The sequence below is a fragment of the Dysidea avara genome, chromosome 8 (assembly GCF_963678975.1).
Source record: "Dysidea avara chromosome 8, odDysAvar1.4, whole genome shotgun sequence".
Taxonomy (NCBI): domain Eukaryota; kingdom Metazoa; phylum Porifera; class Demospongiae; order Dictyoceratida; family Dysideidae; genus Dysidea; species Dysidea avara.
Genome location: NC_089279.1, coordinates 23,865,852 through 23,888,603, shown reverse-complemented (window position 1 = coordinate 23,888,603; position 22,752 = coordinate 23,865,852). Strand labels below are relative to the sequence as shown.

The window sequence follows — 22,752 nt, the reverse complement described above, 5'->3', positions numbered from 1 at the left end:
TGGCCACCTCCACCCTATTATAGTCCCTTGCATCCACATCTGTCATTGCAGCATAGGTTAGATGCACCTTCCCAATAAGTTGAGGTGCCAGAATAGCCACACGCTCACCCCATGAGCCTCCGCTGCTCTCTCAAATGTCATAAGGTAAGCTTCTATGTCGTCACCTTCAGACAACCTCATTAGCTTCAAGAACTCTGGCCCCACTTTTACTCAACGTGGCCTTTTCTCTGTTAACCCTTGAATGAGCTGTTCATACCTTTCTCTCTCATCAGCACGCTCTTGAACATGGTGTCTTCTTTCTTCCTCACACTGCTGTTTGTAATGCCTCTTCTCCTTTTCTCACTCCTTCTTATCCTCTTTTTTCTCCTCTTCATAACATCTCTTCTCTTCGTAATGCCTCTTCTCACTCATTTTCCATGCCTTCAACAATTCCTCTACTTCACTCATCTCCGCAGGTTGTTAGCATCTTCCAGAGCATAGCGTCTCTTCTGACAACTGCAACTAACCACTCTTGTCACCAACTGAGAGAGTTGCGAGCACAGTTCAGAAAGCTGATTGACAACAATTCTTATCAAGGGTAAATGGAAGGCACAAATTGTAACAGAATGGCCTTATTTATACTACAATTCCAGAAAATTCTAGAACAGCCCAGACCAGCAAAATGCTGGGTTACAAAAATCCCAAAAAAAATAGTTCAGTTCTTGGATGGCTTCTGAGCCTGTTCAATCTTGCTCAATTCTTGTTCATTCACATGCACATTTTTAAGGATGGGGTTACTGTACACTTGGATGACTTGTTTATATTTTAGTACTGAGTGTTCAATATATTTTCAACCCTAAAAAATAGAGACATGTAAGGAAGTAGAGTGTGAAACATATAGCTACTGCAGCATATGTATGTACATACTACATATTTACTCTAGTGTAACTAAGCTATATATTAAAATCTCCAGTGTCATAGCCATCCTTCATACATGGATTAGTGTTGCACTGATATGAGATTTTTCTGATAGCCGATATTGAACACTGTTTTCAAGCTGATAATTATAGCCGATCTGATATAGAAGAACATATCTATTTTGCAGCAATTTTTACTAGAAATTTGATTGTGAAGGACTAATTTAGCTTGTTTATAGCAGCAGTATTGCTACAGTACGACAACAGCTGACAGTACACTGAAGTAGTAATAACAACATTTGTGGTGCAAGAAATGCAACTAAATGCATTTGTAAACATCATTTGGTATACATGATCATGTATTTCTAAACACATACACATATCTGTATTTGCTGCTTTTTTCATTGTGGTGCCAATCCAATACCGATATACAAAAAAACAAGCTGATATATGGTTTTCCCAATAACCGATCCGATTATCGGTGCAACACTAACATGGATGCAGCCTGTAAAAGAAACCCGAAATGGATGTATGGATGTATCTTCTAACCCATGTAACTCAGATAGCATTTTTAGGTTATAAAAGTTGAAATATTTTGCTCCATTTATCCCAAATCTCACTGTCTTAATCTGTGCTCTGATCCAGTACCATTTCCTCATTTAAATGCTGGTTTCATGTGAGAAAATATCCAAAGTTTATGTAGTTTTGCTTGAAAATTTAAACTTCATTGCTTTAGTGTGAAATTGAATACTTTGGGCATAGTGGGAGAGATTGCACCTCACACCAGAAGCGTGACAGTTGAGAGGTATGGGTATTATGGCTAGTGGGGTTATAGTTATGATGGACTACTGGGTCAAGTTAAGGTAATGTTGGTACTGCGATAGTGTAGCAAGAGAGCAGTCACTCTAATATATCAGTCCCTCCAAATTCATGCTGATTGTAATTGCGTACTAATGTATCACTCATGTTTATATGCCAGTCAATTCCCCTAGAATTGCATTACTGTACATGTTTATCTCTTCCCCCCCCCTCCCACATACACACACACACACTGTGCTGGATATGCACTGTATGTGTAGTGTCTAGGTAGACTGTACTATTCAGTGCATGTACTGAAACAGCATTGAAACTGGGGATGACCCACTGATGGATACGACCTGGATTAATAAAAACCGAGGCATGTGCCAATAGCTATATTTCAGGTGCTCCACTAGCGTATTTAAACAGGTAGCTATATGGTAACTATTCTGGTGCACTCAGTCAGTGGACTTGGACTTGGTTCATAGACAGCACAACTTGTGTACTGTTAATGGGTGTGGCTTTGTGCTAGTGTTGTTTGAGTAATGCATTTGACCTTTGGTTTTAGTTATAGGAAAACGTTTTAGTTAAAGTTTTAATTTTAGTTATGTAACAATGACAGAACTTTATATAGTTTAAGTAAATTACTAACTTAGTATTTGTCTGTATACTAATGTAATATGTACACGCGTATGTTCAGTCATTAATTAGAATTGACTCGTGACAACAAGTTTGCAGTGGAGGTCCCACCGAGATCCCTTCCAATTGAGGATATCGGGACGCAGACTTCAGGAGGCTACCTTTCAGATGAAGAGGTTGATGATTCTTTTGATGTTGGCAGTTATTGGAGCAGCACCGCTACTGGAAGTCGACTTTAGGAGGAGACACGTGGTGAAATGGTGGTGGTGGTAGTGGAATCGCACAATATTGCAGCTGTTATATAGCCACATTATTAAGTTGTGTGATAAGTAGTAAGGGTATACCGGTATACCATAACACTGCGTGATGTCCGAGGACGTGCACGTCCAACCGTCGGGTAGTGGGCATGATTGGCCACGTGTTCCACTACCCTTCAACTCCAAGCGCCTCACCGCTGAACAGATAAAGCGTGTGGCTCGAGCACTTGATGTGCCAACAGAAGTGGCTGCTACTGAGGTACGCTTAATGATTGAGGGTAAGCTGAGAGAGCTGGGGCGCGAGCCAGCAAATGTGCAAGTACTCGTGTCCGCCAGCGGCTTGTCGTTGTTGGACGAAGGGGAGGAATTTATGGTTATTCCGGTCGACCACGATGGTGAGGATCAACATGAGGAACAAGAGAGTGAAGGCAGTTCCCAAGATGGGTCTGGCAGTGAAGCTGAACAGCTGAGGACAGAGCTACAAGGGGGCGAGAGCTGAGATAGAGGCCCTCAGTGCAACTGTTGCTGCTCTACAGACCCAAGTGGATGAAGGGAAGGAACGTATAAAACAGTTGTGGCGTACCAACTGTCACAGAGTTAGATAATGAATTGTCCAGCCGTGATGCTGAGATTGAGAGATTGAAAAGGCAGATCCAAGATATGCAACCTAGAGCTCCACCTGCAACAGGTGCTGAATCAATACTGGACACTAGCACAACCAGTATAAGCGAGTCTAGATCGCGAAGGGGCAAAGCCCCACCTGTCGATCCCTTCACTGGAGAAGACTTGACTAGTACCCTGGATGATTGGCTCCCATCACTGCACACAGCCGCAACATGGTACAATTGGACTGAGGAAGAGAAGCTGATGCAGTTAGCAGGGCACCTTCGTGGCAGGGCTCGACAGGAGTGGGACTTACTCTTGGATGAGGAGAAGGGAGGTTATTCTCGAGCAATCCAGGCACTCCGGGGAAAGTTGGAACCAGTCAACAAGGCACTGGCAGCCCAAGATTTTTGCCACATATCCCAGGGTGAACAGGAGACTGTGGCTGACTTAATAAGGCGCTTGGAGCGCACTTTTAAGGTGGCATACGGAAGGGACTCCATGCCACAAGAGACTCGCAGTGCATTGCTGCATGGTCAACTGCAGGATGCACTGAAACATGAGATCATGAAGGCCCCCGCTGTGTCTGGAGCACAGAATTATGCAGCACTTTTTATGGCTTCTCGTAATGAGAAGTGGTTGCTAGAACTTCGTAAGAGGCAACAGTATTGCTAAACTATTAATCCCCCTTCTTGTCCAACACGACAAACGTTTACCCCACCTAGTAACAAGACAGGTAGTACATGCTCACAGAATGAGTGCCAGAAGTCAGGTGATGTTGACAAGAGCAATTTCAAGTGCTATATTTGTGGCAAGACAGGTCACTTGCAGTGGCACTGCAAACAGAGGAGTAGGAGTGAGAGCACTACTACACATACACATAAGAAGGTTAAGGAGAAGCCAGGCACGAAGATAGTCAGTCTAGAGAAGAGTCATTCTTCAGGAGCAGCACCACAAGTGAACCCACGTGAGTTTTTGTTATCAGACTCTGAGGAGGAGAGTGAGATTCACTAGTCCGAGTACAGGATAAGGGTAGCAAGTCACAGCTAGTCCTAGTGGAGTTAGCTGGTGTTCCGGCAAGTGGCATTGTAGACACAGGTGCTGACATCACTATTATGGGACCAGAACTGTTTAAGAAAGTTGCAGCAGTTGCTAAACTGAAGAAAAGGCGACTGAAGAAGGCAGATAAGGTACCACATACTTATGACAGGCGTGAGTTTAAGCTGGATGGTCGTTTAGATCTTGACATTAATTTCAATGACAAGACAATGAATACAGCGGTGTACCTGAAGATGGATGCTCATGATGATCTGTTGTTGTCTGGGGGAGTGTGTCATCACCTTGGTATTGTTGCATACCAACCCAGTGTCTTGAGACAGACTACAAGTCAGAGTACATCATGGCCTTTTGGACGCAATGTTCGTGTTAGTTTAGTTAGTTCAGTGTGGCTAGCACCCTCTAAGGAAACGTTAGTGAGTGTACGAGATGAGTCTCAAGATCTGAAGGGTTCATTGTTGCTCGAACCAGTGTTTGATTTTACTCAGCAGTATGATGGCCAGTTACAGATAAGTGAATCTCTAGTGCATGTTAATGATGGTGGCTGTACGAAGGTATTATTGACTAGCACATCTGGTGCCACATGTAAGCTGGAGAAAGGAGAGTGTGTTGGGATGGCGTTTGAGGCAGTAACAGTAACTGAAGAAGCCACCACCCAAGCTTCTGGAGAGTCAGGGCAAGCTAGAAGTGCTGATGGAAATGTTGATGATGGTCCTCAAGTGACAGTCCAGGCAGTCACCTCAGATGACATTAGTAAGAGGAAACGAGACCTGATTGCCTCAGTTGCAGAGATTGGTAAGGAACTGCCTTGGCAGGACAGAAATAAGTTACAAGAGTTGTTGTGTGAGCACCACAATGTTTTTGCCATAGAAGATGGTGAGAGAGGAGAAATTGCAATGGTTCAGATGGAGATAGACACTGGTAGTTCTGGATCCAAGAGACAGCCAGCTAGAAGGATTCCTTTTGCTGCAAGACAAGAGATAGCTCGTCAGTTACGCTTAATGCAGGACCAAGGAGTGGTTCACCCTTCATCCAGTCCATGGGCTAGTCCAGTGGTGTTGGTCCGTAAGAAGGACGGATCCTTAAGATTTTGCGTAGACTACTGGAACCTGAACTCTGTTACAAAAAGTGACATATTTCCTCTCCCACGGGTGGATGATTTACTTGATCAACTCAGCAAATCCAAGTTTTTCTCCACGTTAGACCTAGCATCAGGTTACTAGCAGGTTTAAGTCCATCCAGGCTCACAGGAGAAGACAGCATTTGTTACTCACCAGGGCCTGTATGAGTTCTCTGTCATGCCATTTGGACTAAAGAACGCCCCAGCTGTGTTTCAGAGACTGATGCAAAGGGCGCTGATGGGCTTGAATCCTGATGAGGGATCCAGTTTTGTATCTGTTTACTTAGACAACATTATTATCTATTCAGAGACACTAGAAGATCACTTAGAGCATTTACGTCTAGTACTGCAGCGTTTTGCAAGGGCTGGGTTAAAACTCAAACCTTACAAGTGCCACTTTTTGTGTGGAACAGTAAAGTACTTAGGACATACAATTACTCCTCAAGGTATTAAACCTAACAGTGATTGTGTGGTGGCTGTGCAAGACTACCCTGTACCTACATCAGTCAAGGCAATTAGACAGTTTGTGGGGCTAGTTTCCCACTACCGGCGATTCATCAGAGGATTTGCTAAGATAGCTGAACCACTCCACGCATTAACACGTAAGGATGCTGTGTTTGAATGGAGCACAAGCTGCCAGGAGGCTTTTGACACACTGAAGAAGGGTCTGACTGAATCACCAGTGTTGGCCTACCCCAACTTTACAGAGAGTTTTAGACTGGAGACTGATGCATGTGTGCAAGGGTTGGGAGCAGTTTTGTCACAGTCACAAGCAGATGGTCGCCTTCACCCAGTGGCTTACGCAAGTAGAGCCCTATCAGACCCTGAGAAGCGTTACGCGGTAACAGAGCTAGAGACTTTGGCAGTAATGTGGGCCTTGAATCACTTTCATGCATACCTGTGTGGACATGACGTGATAGTATACACAGATCACTCAGCAGTGAAGGCAGTTCTTGAGACACCCAACCCAAGTGCCAAGCATGCTAGATGGTGGACCAAGGTTTATGGAAGTGGTGTGAAGAGTATCCAGATAGTTTACAGATCCGGCAGAGAGAATTTAAATGCAGATGCTTTGTCTCGTAATCCTCAGGGTGAGGCACCCAGCTCTCCACCGGAGGAGGAAGTGCAAGTGGCTACAGTGAATTCTAGTGAGGTGGACATACAGCAGTTACTGAATAGTGATGTTCCACAGTGTGTTGATCAGAGAAGTGATTTTGGAACAGAACAGCAGAAGGATAGAGAACTGAGAGTTTCTGAAAGATGGATCCCTTCCTGATGATAATAAAGTTGCTAAGAGAATAAGTTGTCAGTCCTCATGTTTCGCTATTGTTGGTGGTATACTGTATTTTGTTGATCCGAAACATGACCATCGTAAGAGATGTGCTGTGCCAAATCACTTAAGGAATCGAATACTGGAAGAGAATCACAGTGGTCCAATGGCTGGTCACTTCGCAGGTGAGAAGTTGTACAAGTCTTTAGTAACTCATTGGTGGTGGCAGGGAATGTATGGTTATGTCATGACTCAATGTATGTCTTGTCCTCAGTGTGCAATTGTTAATGCCGCAGGTCATGTGAACAAGCCCCCACTTCACCCCATTCCAGTGTCACGACCATTCCAGATTGTTAGAGTGGATGTTATGGATCTTCCACTTACCAAGTCAGGAAACCGGCATTTTGTAGTGTTTCAAGATTACCTGACGAATTTCCCCCTAGTTTTCCCTGTGCCAGACCAGAAGGCTGTGCGCCTGGCCAAGCTACTAGTTGAAGAGGTAGTACCACTATTTGGAGTGCCCGAATACCTATTGTCAGATCGAGGTACTAATCTCTTGTCACATTTAATGACTGATTTGTGCAAGATGCTTGGAATTAAGAAGCTGAATACAACAGCTTACCATCTGGAGAGTGATGGGATGGTTGAGCGATTCAACCGAACGCTCAAGTCTTGCTTAAGGAGACATGCTGCTACATATGGTAATCAGTAGGATAAGTATCTGTATGGTGTACTGTATGCATATCATAACATACCCCATGAATCTACAGGAGAGAAGCCATCTTACCTTCTCTTTGGGATGGACTGCAGAACGCCAACCGAAGCAGCTTTTGTACCACCCACCAGATCTAACTTGTCAGACATAAGTGATTATAGGGAACAGGTAACGACAGCTCTGTCTACAGCAAGAAGTACTGCTGTTAAGAATATTCAGAGGGCACAGAAGAGATACAAACTCCAATATGACTGTAAGGCTAAGACTATCAATTACAAACTTGGAGAATGGATATTAGTACGTTTCCCTGCTGATGAGAGTGGTAAGAACCGGAAATTGTCGAGGCCATGGCATGGCCCATATTGCATTACTGATATAAACAGTCCAGATATTAGTGTTGCAAAGGTGTATTTTCCGCAAGACAAACAGATCACTATACACCAGAGTAGGGTCAAGTATTGTCCAGTAGCTTTCCCTGCTGGCTTTTATTGGTATGGTGGCAATCAGAAGGGGCTAAGCAAGGTCCCTCAGTGGGTGCAGAACTTGTTGTCTAATGGAGAAGACAGTCCCGATAGTTTGCAAGCTAGTGATGTTGATAGAGAAGAGGAATCACTGATGTGCCGCCTTCAGATGTTATAGCTGATAAGGAAACAAACGAGGCTATAGAAGAAGCAGAAGTCTCAAGTGGTAGTGATGGATCAGTTTCCATACCTGAGGCCAAGTCTACCAAGCAGCAAGTGCTAGATAGATCACCCAAGGGTCCTTACCAATTACGGCGACATCCATGCCCTTCTGGGAAACAGATGGAAGCTCAAGCTAGGGTCTAGCTTCATCAAAGGAGGGGAAGATGTAACAATGACAGAACTTTATATAGTTTAAGTAAATTACTAACTTAGTATTTGTCTGTATACTAATGTAATATGCGCTCGCGTATGTTCAGTCATTAATTAGAATTGACTCGTGACAACAAGTTTGCAGTTACCATCATTAATAATAGTTTTAGTTGTTATATTTTTAGTTGCCATCTTCAATATAGTTATAGATTTGGTTGTTAGATTTCAAGAGTTTTAGTTTCAGTTATTGTACAGTATGATAGTACCATATAATAGGGATCATCATGAACATCCAGCCAACAATGTCACTGCTGCACGTATACCCATGCACGTGGCTTTTGGATGTAGAGTTTATAGTTTAGGTGCAAATATGTAAGTAGATTTATATACAAAATGAATTTTAGTTGCAATGATGTAGTCAAATGCTAGAAATTACACAGCTGCAAATTGAAAAGCATAATTTGTTGCATAACCTTTTGGCATTAAATCCTTGTGATGATTATTATGTAGTAGCTGTAACATGGGCATGAGTGATTTGCCTGAAATATACGCACCAGCACAAAGGCACAGCCCGAGTTCAAGTGCATATATTTTCAGGCAAATCACAAGTGCCCATATTACAACTAATATATTCCACTTGGGTGAATCAGCTGCAAGTGTGGGAAACTGCAGGAATGTTTTGCAAGTGTATTTATATGGATTTCAATTGTGGATAACATCATAAGAGCAACGGCAAGGCTCTGCTGAGAGGCCAAACGTATGGTACAAACCAGCCAAAAGTATACCCCCGCGTGCGCATACACAACGTGTACACGTGATTTCAATTGTTATGTACACTAGTGTGCCACTCCACGTGTGTAGCTACTCATCATTAATGTTCTTTTCCTTTCAGGACAGCATCACAAGTCGGAGTACAACTAAAGAATTAAACTAATACCTCACCAATAAACCAGCTAGTAATAACGCTAGTTGAGTCTTCGCTACACGTATAATATGTCCATCAAACCACGCACCCGCGGTCACTACCTAGATAAAAACATTCCATAAAACGTGTACCTCATTATGTGTACTCTTTTCATAGAAACAAGTCACTTCATCCTGACCATGAGTGCAAATCCGCTGCTAACCATAAGTAAGGCGCCGTGCAGTAACGAATATGCAGTTAGCTACCACAATCGATCAAGGAATAGCTAGCCAATCATGTGATGCTCCTCATCCTACATTGTAAATTGGAGTCATGAAATATTCCCTTCATATACACCACTGCACCAATTGCAAGTTGCAGCACTGGCTGCAGTGGCTGTCGTACAAGTACTGGACAGGCATATGGATATATCAGACTGCCAATTCAGTACTGGACTCATGGAGGCCAGTACGCCCAGGGAAGACACACTGAGAATCCATCACCCCCATAAGCATACACATCAACATAATCACGGCAAGCATACAATTAGTCAGAGTAAGATTTGTGCTATTACACAATTTTGCTGCATCACGTGCTTCAGAAAATAGTTGAGTTATGGCACGAATGAGTCTAAAAACGAGGCGACATGTGGTAATAACCCCCCATTTTTTTCCATTGTCTTTTCCATCTTGAGGCTAGCTCAGGGTGTGACAGTGCAGGCTTTCTATTAGGAACATTGTGGCATGCGGTAATTCTTGTGGCTTCAGAGAATGTTAGAATCCCCAAGCATTCCTACCTCCAAGCCTTTGTAGTAAGTATACATCATGTAAAATTGTTGAAAAGGGGCCTATTTGAGAATTAATAGGAGAATCCATGGAACCCTGCACACCTACCAAAACAACCACCATCTGTTGACGGTGGCAACCCGCTCACAACAGGGGAAGACCTGCTGACCGGGTTAAACTGACAAGCAACATTAAACACTACTGAATTACTATACCATGAATAGCTAAATGTTACTGCACACAATTAACATACAATCTCTAGGGCACAGAGAAATGTGTTACAGTCTCTGTTGCCATTGTAGTGGAGACTTTCCATGCCATTGATTGGTTAAATGTGTTGTTTAACATCAAGAACAATTCCACATTTCCAGCATACACAATTGAGACAATACGTGCACAGTTTATGTATATTGTATAGCCAGCTACATGTAGTCACGTACCACTAAACACTATTTTTCCATCATATTGATTACCATCAGACCAATTTACTGAGCAGCGATTCTCCACATCCGAGTCACCCACAGGAACACTAAGTTGTTCGCAGTTTCACTCAATAATAGATGTTGACTTGTCAACTCAACAAGCACATATTCTTTTGCTACAGAAAGTGAAGGTACACCAACATGACACAGTGCAGAGCTTTGATACTATGACATTCAGTACAGTTACATTGTAAAAAATGCTAAAACTATTGTACATTGCAAATGAAAAGAAGCTAAACCTATATTGTAAACGAAGTGCTAAAGCTAGTGCTAAAGCTATTCAATGGCTTTTAGGCTTACAGATAATGCATGAGGAACTTACAGCTTTTTTACGCCCCTTTGTCCTTCTTTCATGCAGAGTGGCCAAATACATCGCTGTGTATGAAGAAGGGTAGGCACTTGACTACGCCAGACACACAAAGCTCAACTGAACCTTAACTTTGACTATTATTAAAATGAACAGGAAGCTGTTTTCTGTAGACACCTTTAAAAATAATTAATTAAGCCTAAAAGAGAATTATTAACCTAGCGCGATGTTTCCAGCACACTCAGGTTCTAACTCGAAATTATCATATCAGATACCAAGTTGAGCTGTGCCAGTGAGTGCTAATGGTGAACGAAATGTATGTTGTGTAGATGTGTGACTGCCAGTGCATGCAGACAGATTGCACGATATGTAGCTACTGAGGATTTCCAAAACGTGATCCTGTAAGTGGTCACTTCCTGTCTTTTACTTATGGGACAGTGTAGACTGGAACAAAGGTTGTGATTCAGCCAAGTCGCTTGCTAATAGATTTTATACTCGTGTATTCGTGTTTCCCCATGACATGTTATAGGAATTTTAAATTTCTCGTGATAGGTGTGCACATGAACACATTGCACTTAAGCATTGAAAAGATTTGGAAATCCTCAGTAGTAGCTACGTAGCTAACAGTGGCTAGCAATCACGCGGAACACACGCAAGCGTATAAGCCACGCGAGTACCAGCTCAAAGGTACACGCGTGTCACACATACGTGTGGTATACTTTTGGCTGGTTTGTATCATAAGTGTATCAACACGAGCATGCAGATCGCTTCGATTGTGTGTATGCAATTAAACACAGGAAGCCCGAATGTGAGCTGAGCAACTCATAATGAAACTTAAGTGCACTATAAAGTACTTACTATACTAGCCATGAATAAACTAAAGCAGTGAATATGTCTACAGCACTATAATGGCCTAGTCAATTAAGTGCCACGCCCAGTTACTGCGAGTGTGTGATATTGTGCCAGGTGTCAAAACAGCAATATAAAGGCGGTTCAAGTGCACTAAAGTACTTACTTTACTAGCTATGAATAAACTAAAGTAGTAAATATATGTTAACACTAATGGCCAAATCAATTAAGCACTACGCCCAGTGTCTGGACATCACCACGTGACTAGAATGCAATCAGAACACTAACCTGTGACCTTCTCCGTTCAAAACAACGAACTATCTTCTTCCCCAAGTCCATGATCTATGCTTTGGCTCACTTTACAAAACTAAAACCCACTATCAGTCCTGTGAAGTGTCATTATATTAAAGCAGAGGAGATCATCAAAGAAATCTGAGAATACTTGGAATGCATTAATGAGAATAGGAGGTAGCATATACAAGTTATATCCCTCCTAGGAGGGATATAACTTGTATATACTACCTCCATTTCTTGTTAATGCATTCCTGAGCACTGATAGCTGTGCTGTTATACCACTTATACATCTTCTCTTCCCTTTGAAGTGAGGTGTGAAAGCGGTATATATATATATGTATCTTTATAGCAATACACTCTTAGATACTTTTATATTCATTGGCAGATAGTATGTGTATAGTAGATAATTAGCTATAGTTTTACTATAATATAGCACAAGCATTCTACTAGTAGATCTTCGGGTGTAGGCGACCTCCCTTGTTTCACTACTTTTTATTTCTATAATCCCTAATCGAACTTAAAAATTCGTAAATTTTTCCTTGGACATTAATAAGCTATATGTGTTGAAGTTTCACTATAATATAGCACAAGCATTCTACTAGTAGATCTTCTGGTGTAGGCAACCTCCCTTGTTTCACTACTTTTTATTTCTATAATCCCTAATCGAACTTAAAAATTCTTAATTTTTCCTTGGGCATTAAATCCCTACTTCAGTCTATACCCACAACTGAATTAGGGATTAAATGTCCACCAATATATCTTCGGGTGTAGGCGACCTCCTTTTGTTTCATTACTTTTCTATTTATATGATCCCTCATCAAACTTAAATTCTTAATTTTTCCTTATACTTGTTTATTGCTTTTTTTGTAGCATTATTATGACTGGTTAACCCACACATGCCACATTAGAATGGCACCAGGCTTATTGTTTTCATCTGAATGGGAATCCCAGCTATCAATTACTGAATTAGTGAAGTGTCCATTATGCTTTATTTTCAGCTATGTTCAACCCATTACACAGTATTACAAACTAAAAAACACTAGGTGCAGTCAATCAGTCGCAACAGAAAACTTGGACGATTCCCATCAAAAGTAGGGAAGCCATCACATGGCCCTACCGTGAATCAACACCCAACCCTACCAGCAAAGATAATGGGACACAATTAAAGGAGGACACAGGTAAGTCCATAAAGCATGCATGCATTGTATGTACTGTGGTATGCCAAAGGGCACCAGTTCAACTGAAGTGATGTCAAACAGTAAAAAATTAAGCCTGTAGACTTCCTTATCGAGTTACGCTTGTCTGAAGGCATCAGTCCAGCAGTCAGTCAGTCAGTCAGGAAATTCTCACAATTTTTTTTTATTTTGCAGCAACTTTTTGGAAGTGTTTCAGGTTGTACTGAATTAAGGCACTGTTATACTTATCCAATACTGCCAGGACACCATGAAGGTATCGTGAAGCTGGTTTTAGGGTGATATTTTTGGCCAAAAAAGTCCAAACCTTCATGATCCCTAATATCCAGTACTATTGTACTGTATGATATCAAAGTGCATACTTTTAGTTGAAGTTTTAAGCAAGCAACAAGTTTTATAATTGTAGGTGGTAATAAGTACTTTTAGTTTTAATTAATTGTGTACATGGTAAGTACTTTTAGTTTTAGTTTCAGTTACTTGTAAACATTAAGTAATATTGTAAGTTTCAATGTAAAAATTAAGGCATTTTTAGTTTTGATTTTAGTCATAAAAAAACTTCCAATTTTAGTTTTAGTTTCAGATAACTAAAAGTAATAGCCCCAACTAAAACCACTTTTAGTTTAGTTAACTAAAACAATACTACTTTGTGCATACGATTCTAATCTACTGAGGTTTAAGTTCCATTGCCGAGGTTTAACTACCATATCCTCCCACTTTTTTACTTTGAGGAAGGGCTTTAGTGAGATAGAAGCCACTATACTTCATTTACTTCTTACCCTGGTTTATAGTAATGCTGCAGGGAATGTGATAATGCTGGTTAACCAGCTATGACATCCTTCAACATATTCTTAGAGCTCGCGTGAGCTTGAGTAGCAAGCTATGTAATCTCGTATGGCACCAGGCTTCAATTTCAGCACAAAGGTTTACCAATTAGAGATTTTTTAGTGAAAACATTTATAATCTGTAATTAATAAGCCACCTGCGCTGATATACTGGTCTGGCCACGCAAGACTATCTTGCTTCTTGAGCTTATTCTATAAGAATATTTTGAAGGATATCACACTAGTTAACTATCGCCGTCACATTAATTCCCTGCAGTATTACTATACATCAGAGTAAGGAGTAAGTACTATCAGCAGAGTGGCATAACAAACAGTAGAAAACATGATTATTAAGACAGATTTTGCATATTCACTGCTTGCATTCAGCATTTAGTAATAGGCTGCCCAAAGGGCTTCTAAATAGCACGACTCAGTAAACCCAATATTAATAGAGTGTGTAAAAACTAAAAATACATAGGTCAGTCCGGTTCAGTGTTCCAATCCAGCATTGAAACTGGGACGGGTCACCCGAACTATTATCCATTAAGTCTGTCTGAATAGAGATGTATGTGCCAATTCCAAGTGTTAGGCTTTAAATATTTGAAGTGCTCCATTGTAGTCCTAGAGCAGTTTAACATGCTGACTTGTTCTTTTTTAAAGCAAATCTCTATTTCTTGTATTTTAATTTTTAAAAATTTATTTTTATACTAGTTTTTATAACCCATTAACAGATACCACGATAATGATATACTGTAAAACAAAAGGGACTGGTAGTGGTTGATATTTCACATGCTAAACATATTTTATATCAAGCTAATCAATTATTTAGTTGCATGTACAGTATCCAGTACAAACCAACACCGGTGTATTGTTTCCTTCCAGATAAGTGTACTTTGCACTACGTATACAGTTTTGATCTATCGGCAGTGTATAGTCAGCAGTTATCATTGCAATGTGCATTTAAAAATAGGTCATGAACATAAATGAAGACTTAACATGGAAGGGTATATGTGGTTTTTGTCCCCAAAAGGTGCTCAGATTTTGTTGTAGGCCTGTGGAAATAATCACAAACCATGGTAGTAGTTCATAATAATAGAGATTACCCCTGTATTGTGCCAAAATCCTAATAGAACACTCACCTAAACACTACCTTAGGAAGCTCCCCACAACCACAAAGAAGCCTTAGAAGTTAAGACATATAAGTCCACTGGTAATTTGAAGTCCAAAGGTACCCGTCCCTGATTCAGGAGCAACTACTAAGAATGTTTCTGTATACCATGAAATGTATACCACTGTTTAACTTTTAGACATGGCAAAGGCAGCTACATTTTGGGTTGTGTAGCAGTAATTTCAGTACACTCTTCAGGCTATTGATATACATAATTATGTATGTATCACTATCAATGCATATGGGCATATAAAATTTGCCTACTTTTTCAAACTTTTATGACGCATAACTTCTTATGCCATCATGCTTTATCCATGTAATTTCACCCCGTGTTAAACATTTAATTGGCTATATGCTGGCTGTTCTTATTTTGCTATAAAAACTTATTGAAATAAACTGGGTAATATGCATGCTACATAAAAATTATATACATGTATTAATCGCTTCGGTATGCACCAAAACAAAACTCAAATCAATGAAACCTGTACACCATAGGATTCATCCTTTCATGAAGAGTCAGACAACTTTTGTTTTGTGTTCATAGAGCAAATATGACATCGAGTTATGAGCACTTATTTAATGCTGCAGAAATAAATTGTGCCATTGTCATTTCTTCATTAGAATGGCCTTCATCTTTGTCCACATGGAGGAGTATGGGAAAAGCTATATACCTAAGTTACACAACATTCCAGTGTAGTACCAAGATATGACCTGTTGTGTGATGGGGTGTAGTTTGTGTCCACATGCCATGTTTTTGCATGCCATGTCACATGTTATTGTCTCACAGACATAACAAGTTTAGAAACATAATCTTGGAATAAAAAGCAACGAGGCTTATTAAATGAACCAGTGTGCATGTCTGTAAGTCATTTTTGACTTCATTTTCAAACAGGAACAGTCTTGCTAGATACCTTAACCTTTTACTTGCATACACAGTTTTTTCACATCAATCTGTATATTACAGTTTAATAAAACAAAAGAAGCTTATCGTGTGCACAAATACTTATCTCTAGATCATTTTCCCTGCCATGATTAGTGTACATGGGTGGGTCGTCGTGACGTACTATCTAGTAAACTTCACTAGATATTATGCATTGCACGAAATTAGCTACATATATCAATATGACAGTTCACTCATAGCCTCTTGCCTTGAGTCTACTGATACCTTCCTTTAATACACAAAGAAATCTTGTCGTTTATGAACTGATTACTTGTGAATGCCACGTATCTGCAGTGGTTTGTACATGGGTGCCACACTTGCAGCTGGTGGCCACAGCATGTATTTCTTCAGTGTGATGGCCAATAGGTAGCTATAACCTACCTAGACCATATGATTTATGCTGTATATAGCTACGTATATAGCACTTGCACACCACTACAGCATGTGCAATATAGTGAGTTAATCATAACCTGTAGACTTGAAATGTTGCTTGAACATACGTAATTTATGGTAATGTTACTCCACGGCTGTGGTAGAACTGGTGATTCTGTAGTGTCTATCCTTGAGTAAGATGATAAATATGTACATAGCTACCATTCATGATTTGCATTATGGCATTGGATGCTTGAGTTATGCTGATCTTGCACCATGTTGTAGTGTGTTTATTATATTTTATATAGCTAAGTAAGGTCTAACAAACTAATCTATTAATGAATTTAGAAAAGAAAGTACATAAACTAGGCATACATATATATTAATTTTAAAATAAGGAATAGGATTGCTGAAAAATCCACAAAACTGGAATGTGGTTACATTGAGTAACCCCCCATTTTGACTTATTTGCTAGTTAATCAGCTGAGGGATTTGTGGATTTACTCAATGTAACCACATTCCTTGTAGTGTTGTTCCAGTATCAGCTTATTATTTCACTCCAGTTCTAGAATCATAAACCTTTGGAATTACAGTTCCAGTCTAGAACTATAACTGTTAGAATTATGGTCCCAGTTCCAGTTCTGGAATCATAACCTTTAGAATTATAGTTCCAGTTCTGGAACCATAGCTTTTAGAATTACAGTTCCAGTTCTAGTTCTAGAACTACAACCTTTAAGATTACAGTTCTGTTTTTAGTTCTGCATAATTAGTTTAGTGCTCCATTTCTAGAACAATGCACAGTGCATGTGTGCTAAACTATGGGTTTTGATTTGATTGTGTTATGTATCTAAGCAGAGCAACTACTACAAAACTAACTATACATGCAAGGCATTGATGCTCCAAGGCTTTGATTATGAGGGATGATTTGAAGTTAATTATCAAACATTAAACTAGATATAAACACATTTCAGAATGACAGAAACACCTAGGTAGTGAGAATTATTGGTTTCACTTCAGTGTTGCATTGGGTGTATACAATCACTGGACTGGATCGTGGACTAGACCAGTGGACAGACCACATGGACTGGACCAGTGGACAAGCCATGGACTGGACTAGTGGATAAACCATGAACTGGACAAATTTCTTTCTTTTTATTGCAAGTATTTAGGAAACTGGTTGTAACTACAGTATTTTTTCCACAGCGGCCCTAAATTTAGACTATACATAAAAGTGGGCCTGTCAACTTACAGCTTGTATATGGAAAAGCTAGATCGACAGATAAACTACAGCTACTTAATTTTGCTTACTTGAATGCCCATAGCTTGTGTCAGAGGATGCATATTACTGCTATAATATTAAATGTTAAGAACAGGAAGGATGGTGGACACACACGCACACACAGAGTTTAACTGTAAATGGAAGTATTTAATGCTTCAGTTTTTAACAGCTATTTTGCACGTATTTCAAGATTAACTAGCAAACAATTCTTGCTCAAAACATTAACAGACATTATTTGTGACCGGATTTGCAAAAAGGGGTCTTCCACACACATCCAATTCTATGAACGTGGAAGACCATACCTTAATGTTCAAGAAAGATACAAGCCTGAAAATTTCTCCATCCATAAACCTATGTTAGTGCACACTTCTGACCATATTTCATGTCAATAACTTTTTCCAATCTGAAATTATGAATTGTCAAAGTTCATAAATTGGATGTGTGTGGAAGACCCCTTTTTGCAAATCCAGTCACATTTGTAAACAACCCTAGAAAAAGAACAAGCAATGCAGGTGGGTAAAGTTGATAGGTTCATTTGCATATTCTACACAGGTGTAGCACTATCATTTCTTTTATAGCAGTATAGCTAAGTTCATTATCTCAAAAGCATGGAAGTTAAAAGCCAAAATTGTCCTCAGAAACAAGAAAGAATTAACTCTAACATTACTCTAACATTGTAATGGTTTCACCAAGCCTGAATATTTATATAAGGCACGAGTCCAGTTGTCCAGACCTCCAGTTCAGCCCAGTGTTTCTAGCTGTATAACCTTTTGCATCATTCTAATGAATACTTATCAGTTCTTGCTTTTATCAGCACACTAACTGTAGCCATGTAATGAGCATCATATTTGCTATTTTTATTGATAATAACTAAATGATTATGACCAATTTCAGTTCCAGTATTAGTTCCAGTACTTGATAAATGTTCATTTTAGTTCCAGTTCTAGTTCCAGTATTAAGGAAAATTAATTATTGTTCTAGTTCCAGTTCCAGTATTGAGAACAGTAAAATTATTTTTCCAGTTCCAGAACTGGAACTAAAATAGAATTGCTGGTACTGGAATTACTTTTAGTTCCAGTACTGAGAACTGGAACAACACTAATTCCTTGTCTATTTATTATAGCAATGCCTTTTTGTTTCATGGTTTTCAGCAATCCTTATTCCTTGTTTTAAAATACATATTTAATATGTCTAGTTATAATAACTGCTCTAAGACTTTTAGTTTAATAGTTTGGTTATAGTGTGTGCTTTGTGCATAGGAATACAGAGGTCATGGTGTAAGTAATGGATCTTTTCAAGGAATACAATACTTTGAGTGCAAAGATGATTGTGGTATGTTTGTGGCACTGGACAAGTTGTCGGACAAACCTATCACTGTCAGAACCACTGGTAGTGATATTGGCAATGTTGGTCATAATTTCAAGGCTGAGAAAAAGTTACATCATCAAAAATCAGTAGATCAATTTCTGTCATACGAACTAAACGACAGAGTGGTAGCTTTTGATAACAAGGGAGGTTCAGTTGCAGGAAGCATCAGATGGATTGGCAGCAGAAGTGGTTATAAAACTGTGGGAATCGAAACTGTACGTTTTGTGTCATAAGTGGTTTTATATTATGTATGATAAATGTGCATGCAACTCTGGTTTAAGTGTAGTTAATAAGTCAATTAAGCAAGAGATAAATGTGACCGGATTTGCGAAAAGGGGTCTTCCACACACATCCAATTTACCAACTTTGGCAACTCATAACTTCAGATTGGGAAGAGTTATTGCCTTGAAATTTAGTCACTAGTAAGCACCAACGTAGGTTAATGGATAGTTAACATTTCAAGGCTGTATCTTACTTCAACACGACGTTATGATCTTCCAAGTTCATAGAATTGGATGTGTGCGAAAGACCCCTTTTCGCAAATCCAGTCACAAATGGAATATGGCGTGTGGTAATATTACTACTAGTTTACACAAGAGATTAGTTGAAATAAAACCAAACATAGTGGATGAAAATATATGTAGTTTGTGGACAGGGAGCTTGGACTTGCATGTACGAATTTCACAAGGGTAGGGATACTAATGGGGTAAAATTTATAGTGAGAGTAGTGAAATGGCTGGTACAACTAATACCGTGCAGATTCCAAGGAAGCCTGGGGGCATGACCCCACTGGAAGTTCGAAAATTAGCCTTTAGAGATTGCAATTTTGACTGAAGTTTATCTAACAGTATGGTAGTACTGAAATTTCCACAAAAATGATGCACGCCACCTAAAATGCCACTTTCTTTACATTTCCAAAGCATATGTGTGGGCAGGAGAAAGGCACAAGTTGCTTGTAAAAGTTGCTATAACTTTGGATGATTCTTAAGGGTAGAGTAAGAAGGTTATTGTTTTTGTAAGGAGTTTTAGTTATAGCTAGTTTCTTCAATAATTTTAGGTTTTAGTTTTAGCAAGAGTTAATATGGAGAGGAGAGTTTTTACACTGTATAGTCCTGTAACAGATGATTATACAGAAGTTCAATGGCTTCTTTTCTGTGTAGCATATAGATTTCTAGTATTTATTTGTTTCCTTACCGCAATTAGTTAGCCACATGGTGAAGAATATTCAAGAATATTGTCCTTCTGAACCAGCAAGTCACTGAAGACTATATAATGGACGGTGCTCCTTTAATTACAAAACGCTCAAAGGAAAGTTTCGCTTGTTAACATGGTGACGCATGGCCAAATGCAGCTGAAAATTCCAAGCGGTACTCCATCGTCTGTTACTAGTTTTTCAGACTTGCTCACAGAGTTATCTCGTTATTAGCCTTGCTCTTTAATGCAACAGCACTGCTCTTGCTGGCCAAGTTGAACGCACGCCATTGTGTCTTCATGGTTAAATACAAACATATACTAACCAGTGTATGCTACACGGAAAGAAGCTGTTTAACTTCTGTGCAATCATTTGTTACAAGCATTCCATATTATTAACTCTTGGTTTTAGTTATAGTAATCCTTTTGTTATAGATTTAGTTATGGTTATATTGTCTTCATTGTTTTAGCTTTAGTTATTGTTTTAGTTATGAACATGAAAACCTTTAGTTTTAGTTATATTTCATAAGAAAATCTTTTTGGGTTTAGTTATAGTTTTAGTTATCTTTTACAGCTCTTTTAGTTTCAGATTTAGTTTTGGTAAATTATCAATCTGTTGTGTTTTAGTTATGGATTTTGTTTTAGTTATATTATGGATTTGTTTCTAGTATTAGCTTTAGTTTACTAATGCATAAATATTTGTCTTACTAAAAGTAACACCCATCCTTTACTGTATCGATTACAACTTGGTATTGGCTGAGAGCTCATGACACAATGCTTCAAATAGTAATTGAAGTATTTGTGCTCCAGATACTACAAAAAAAACATCGGTTGGCATTAGGTAAATGGAGGAAGTATGATTGGGCAATTTAAGATATATATGTATGGTCGACTACTGTGACTTCACCCTTCCTGGTATCTTGCTTGGTGTGGCCATTGACTAAAAAAGAAAAGGTAATATGTTAAAATATATATAGTAGCTGAGACTCAGATCTATCGTTCAGTAGTAGGATTGTTACTCTGGGAAACTCTACTTGGATTTTGCAGCTGTTGGCAATTTGGTGGTTGACAATTGAAGACTTACACTATGTCTCTACAGTGCCCATACAGTGTACACTGCACAGCTATGCAATCCAATCTCCAGATGCCTTATTTTTACTCCTACTACAAGGTGACTATGCTCCCATTGTCCTAGATCTGCTGCAAGTCACTATCTAATTGCATGGCCAGACTACTATACTTTACATATATCAGTTAGAAATTATAAATGCCTATTCATGTCTGCACTGACAGCTAACTGATTTACGATTGGCGAGTGATGTTGCATAATGAGTACTCTAGCTATGTATTACCTAGGTACTGGTTCAATGCAGACAACTATTCCAGCTTTTAATAATCAAGTAATCGCTGCAGATTACACATTCAAGCAGCCTGATGACAGAAATTTTGTGCTTCATGTGGCTCATGAAGGCAAAGACTTGATAGGATTCTTTAATACCCATTGTGACCAGAACTGTGGTGCTCTCCAAGTGGCCTAAATCCAGACTTTTCTTCAGAGTATTGATCAAGACACACGGTAGTGTGTCGTGCGGCCCAAGAAGCCGGCGCGCAACACCCGTGAGTATATTGACAGGAAGAAAGAAAACGCAATTTTCACACCTCCGTAGCTCTGTGATGCCTTGATGAAACAAGACGATTTTTGCTGTGGACATTCCCTCCACCTTCAGCACTCCACATTCCAAATTTGAGCGAAATCGCTTCAAGCGTTCCCGAGATATGCGACTTCACAAATTGGCTTAGTTTCTTCGTTTTTTTTTTCTTCTTATTTTTCTTCCTCTTTTTGCACACTTACAAAAACTGCTATAAAACGCGAACGCAATATCCGATTGCCTTGAAATTTGGCACACAGAAGGGGGGTATAACGGCGCATCTCTGTACCAACTTTGGCTGGAATACGATAAGCAGCAAAAGAGTTATGAGCGATTATTCACGAAAAATAACACCAATATGTTGTCACGCCTACAGGGTAAACCGCGTATGGGAAGAAGCTGTAAATTGGTGGGTGAATAGGTTAACTATTGAACCTCAAACCTTTTGTGGTTTGAAAGAAATCGAGCTAAAAACCAGGAAGATACAACGAAAAAACCAACAGTGTGTAACAATTACGCAATCGAGATTAGCTAATAAAAACTACTATACTTGCCACGCCTACCAGATAAACCGCTTGGGGTAATGCTTTGAAAATCGCTGTATAGATGGAGCAATCATCTTAGAAAGGCTCTTCAATGGCGTAGAAGAATCAGACTTAAAGCCACGGAGTTATAACACGAAATCCAACTTGGTGCAGCAAGTGCGAGATCGAGATACTCTAATAGAGCAGTCACCCTAATAGAGCAGTCACCCTGAAGAGAGTTCAAAAGATCAGCAAGAAACAAGTAACCTGTATAGAGATCAGCTACAAACAAGTCACCCTGTAGAGAGATCAGCTACAAACAATTCACCCTGTAGAGAGATCAGCTAAAAGAAGTTACCTTGTAGGGAGTTCATGCAACAATTGAAAGAGATAGTTCAGCTAGAAGAAATCACCTTGTAGAGTTCAGCTACAAAGAAAC

At 39.6% G+C, this 22,752-nt stretch overlaps 1 protein-coding gene across 1 annotated transcript in view; it reads left to right on the top strand.

Moving 5' to 3' along the window:
* The window catches only part of LOC136264869 (probable serine/threonine-protein kinase drkD), an 87,851-nt gene that overhangs the window by 34,315 nt on the left and 30,784 nt on the right, over positions 1–22,752 (top strand). Inside the window, exon 3 of the mRNA XM_066059631.1 lies at positions 18,841–19,164. Within this exon, the coding sequence (XP_065915703.1) occupies positions 18,841–19,164 (324 nt within the window). The remainder of the gene's footprint in view (positions 1–18,840; positions 19,165–22,752) is intronic.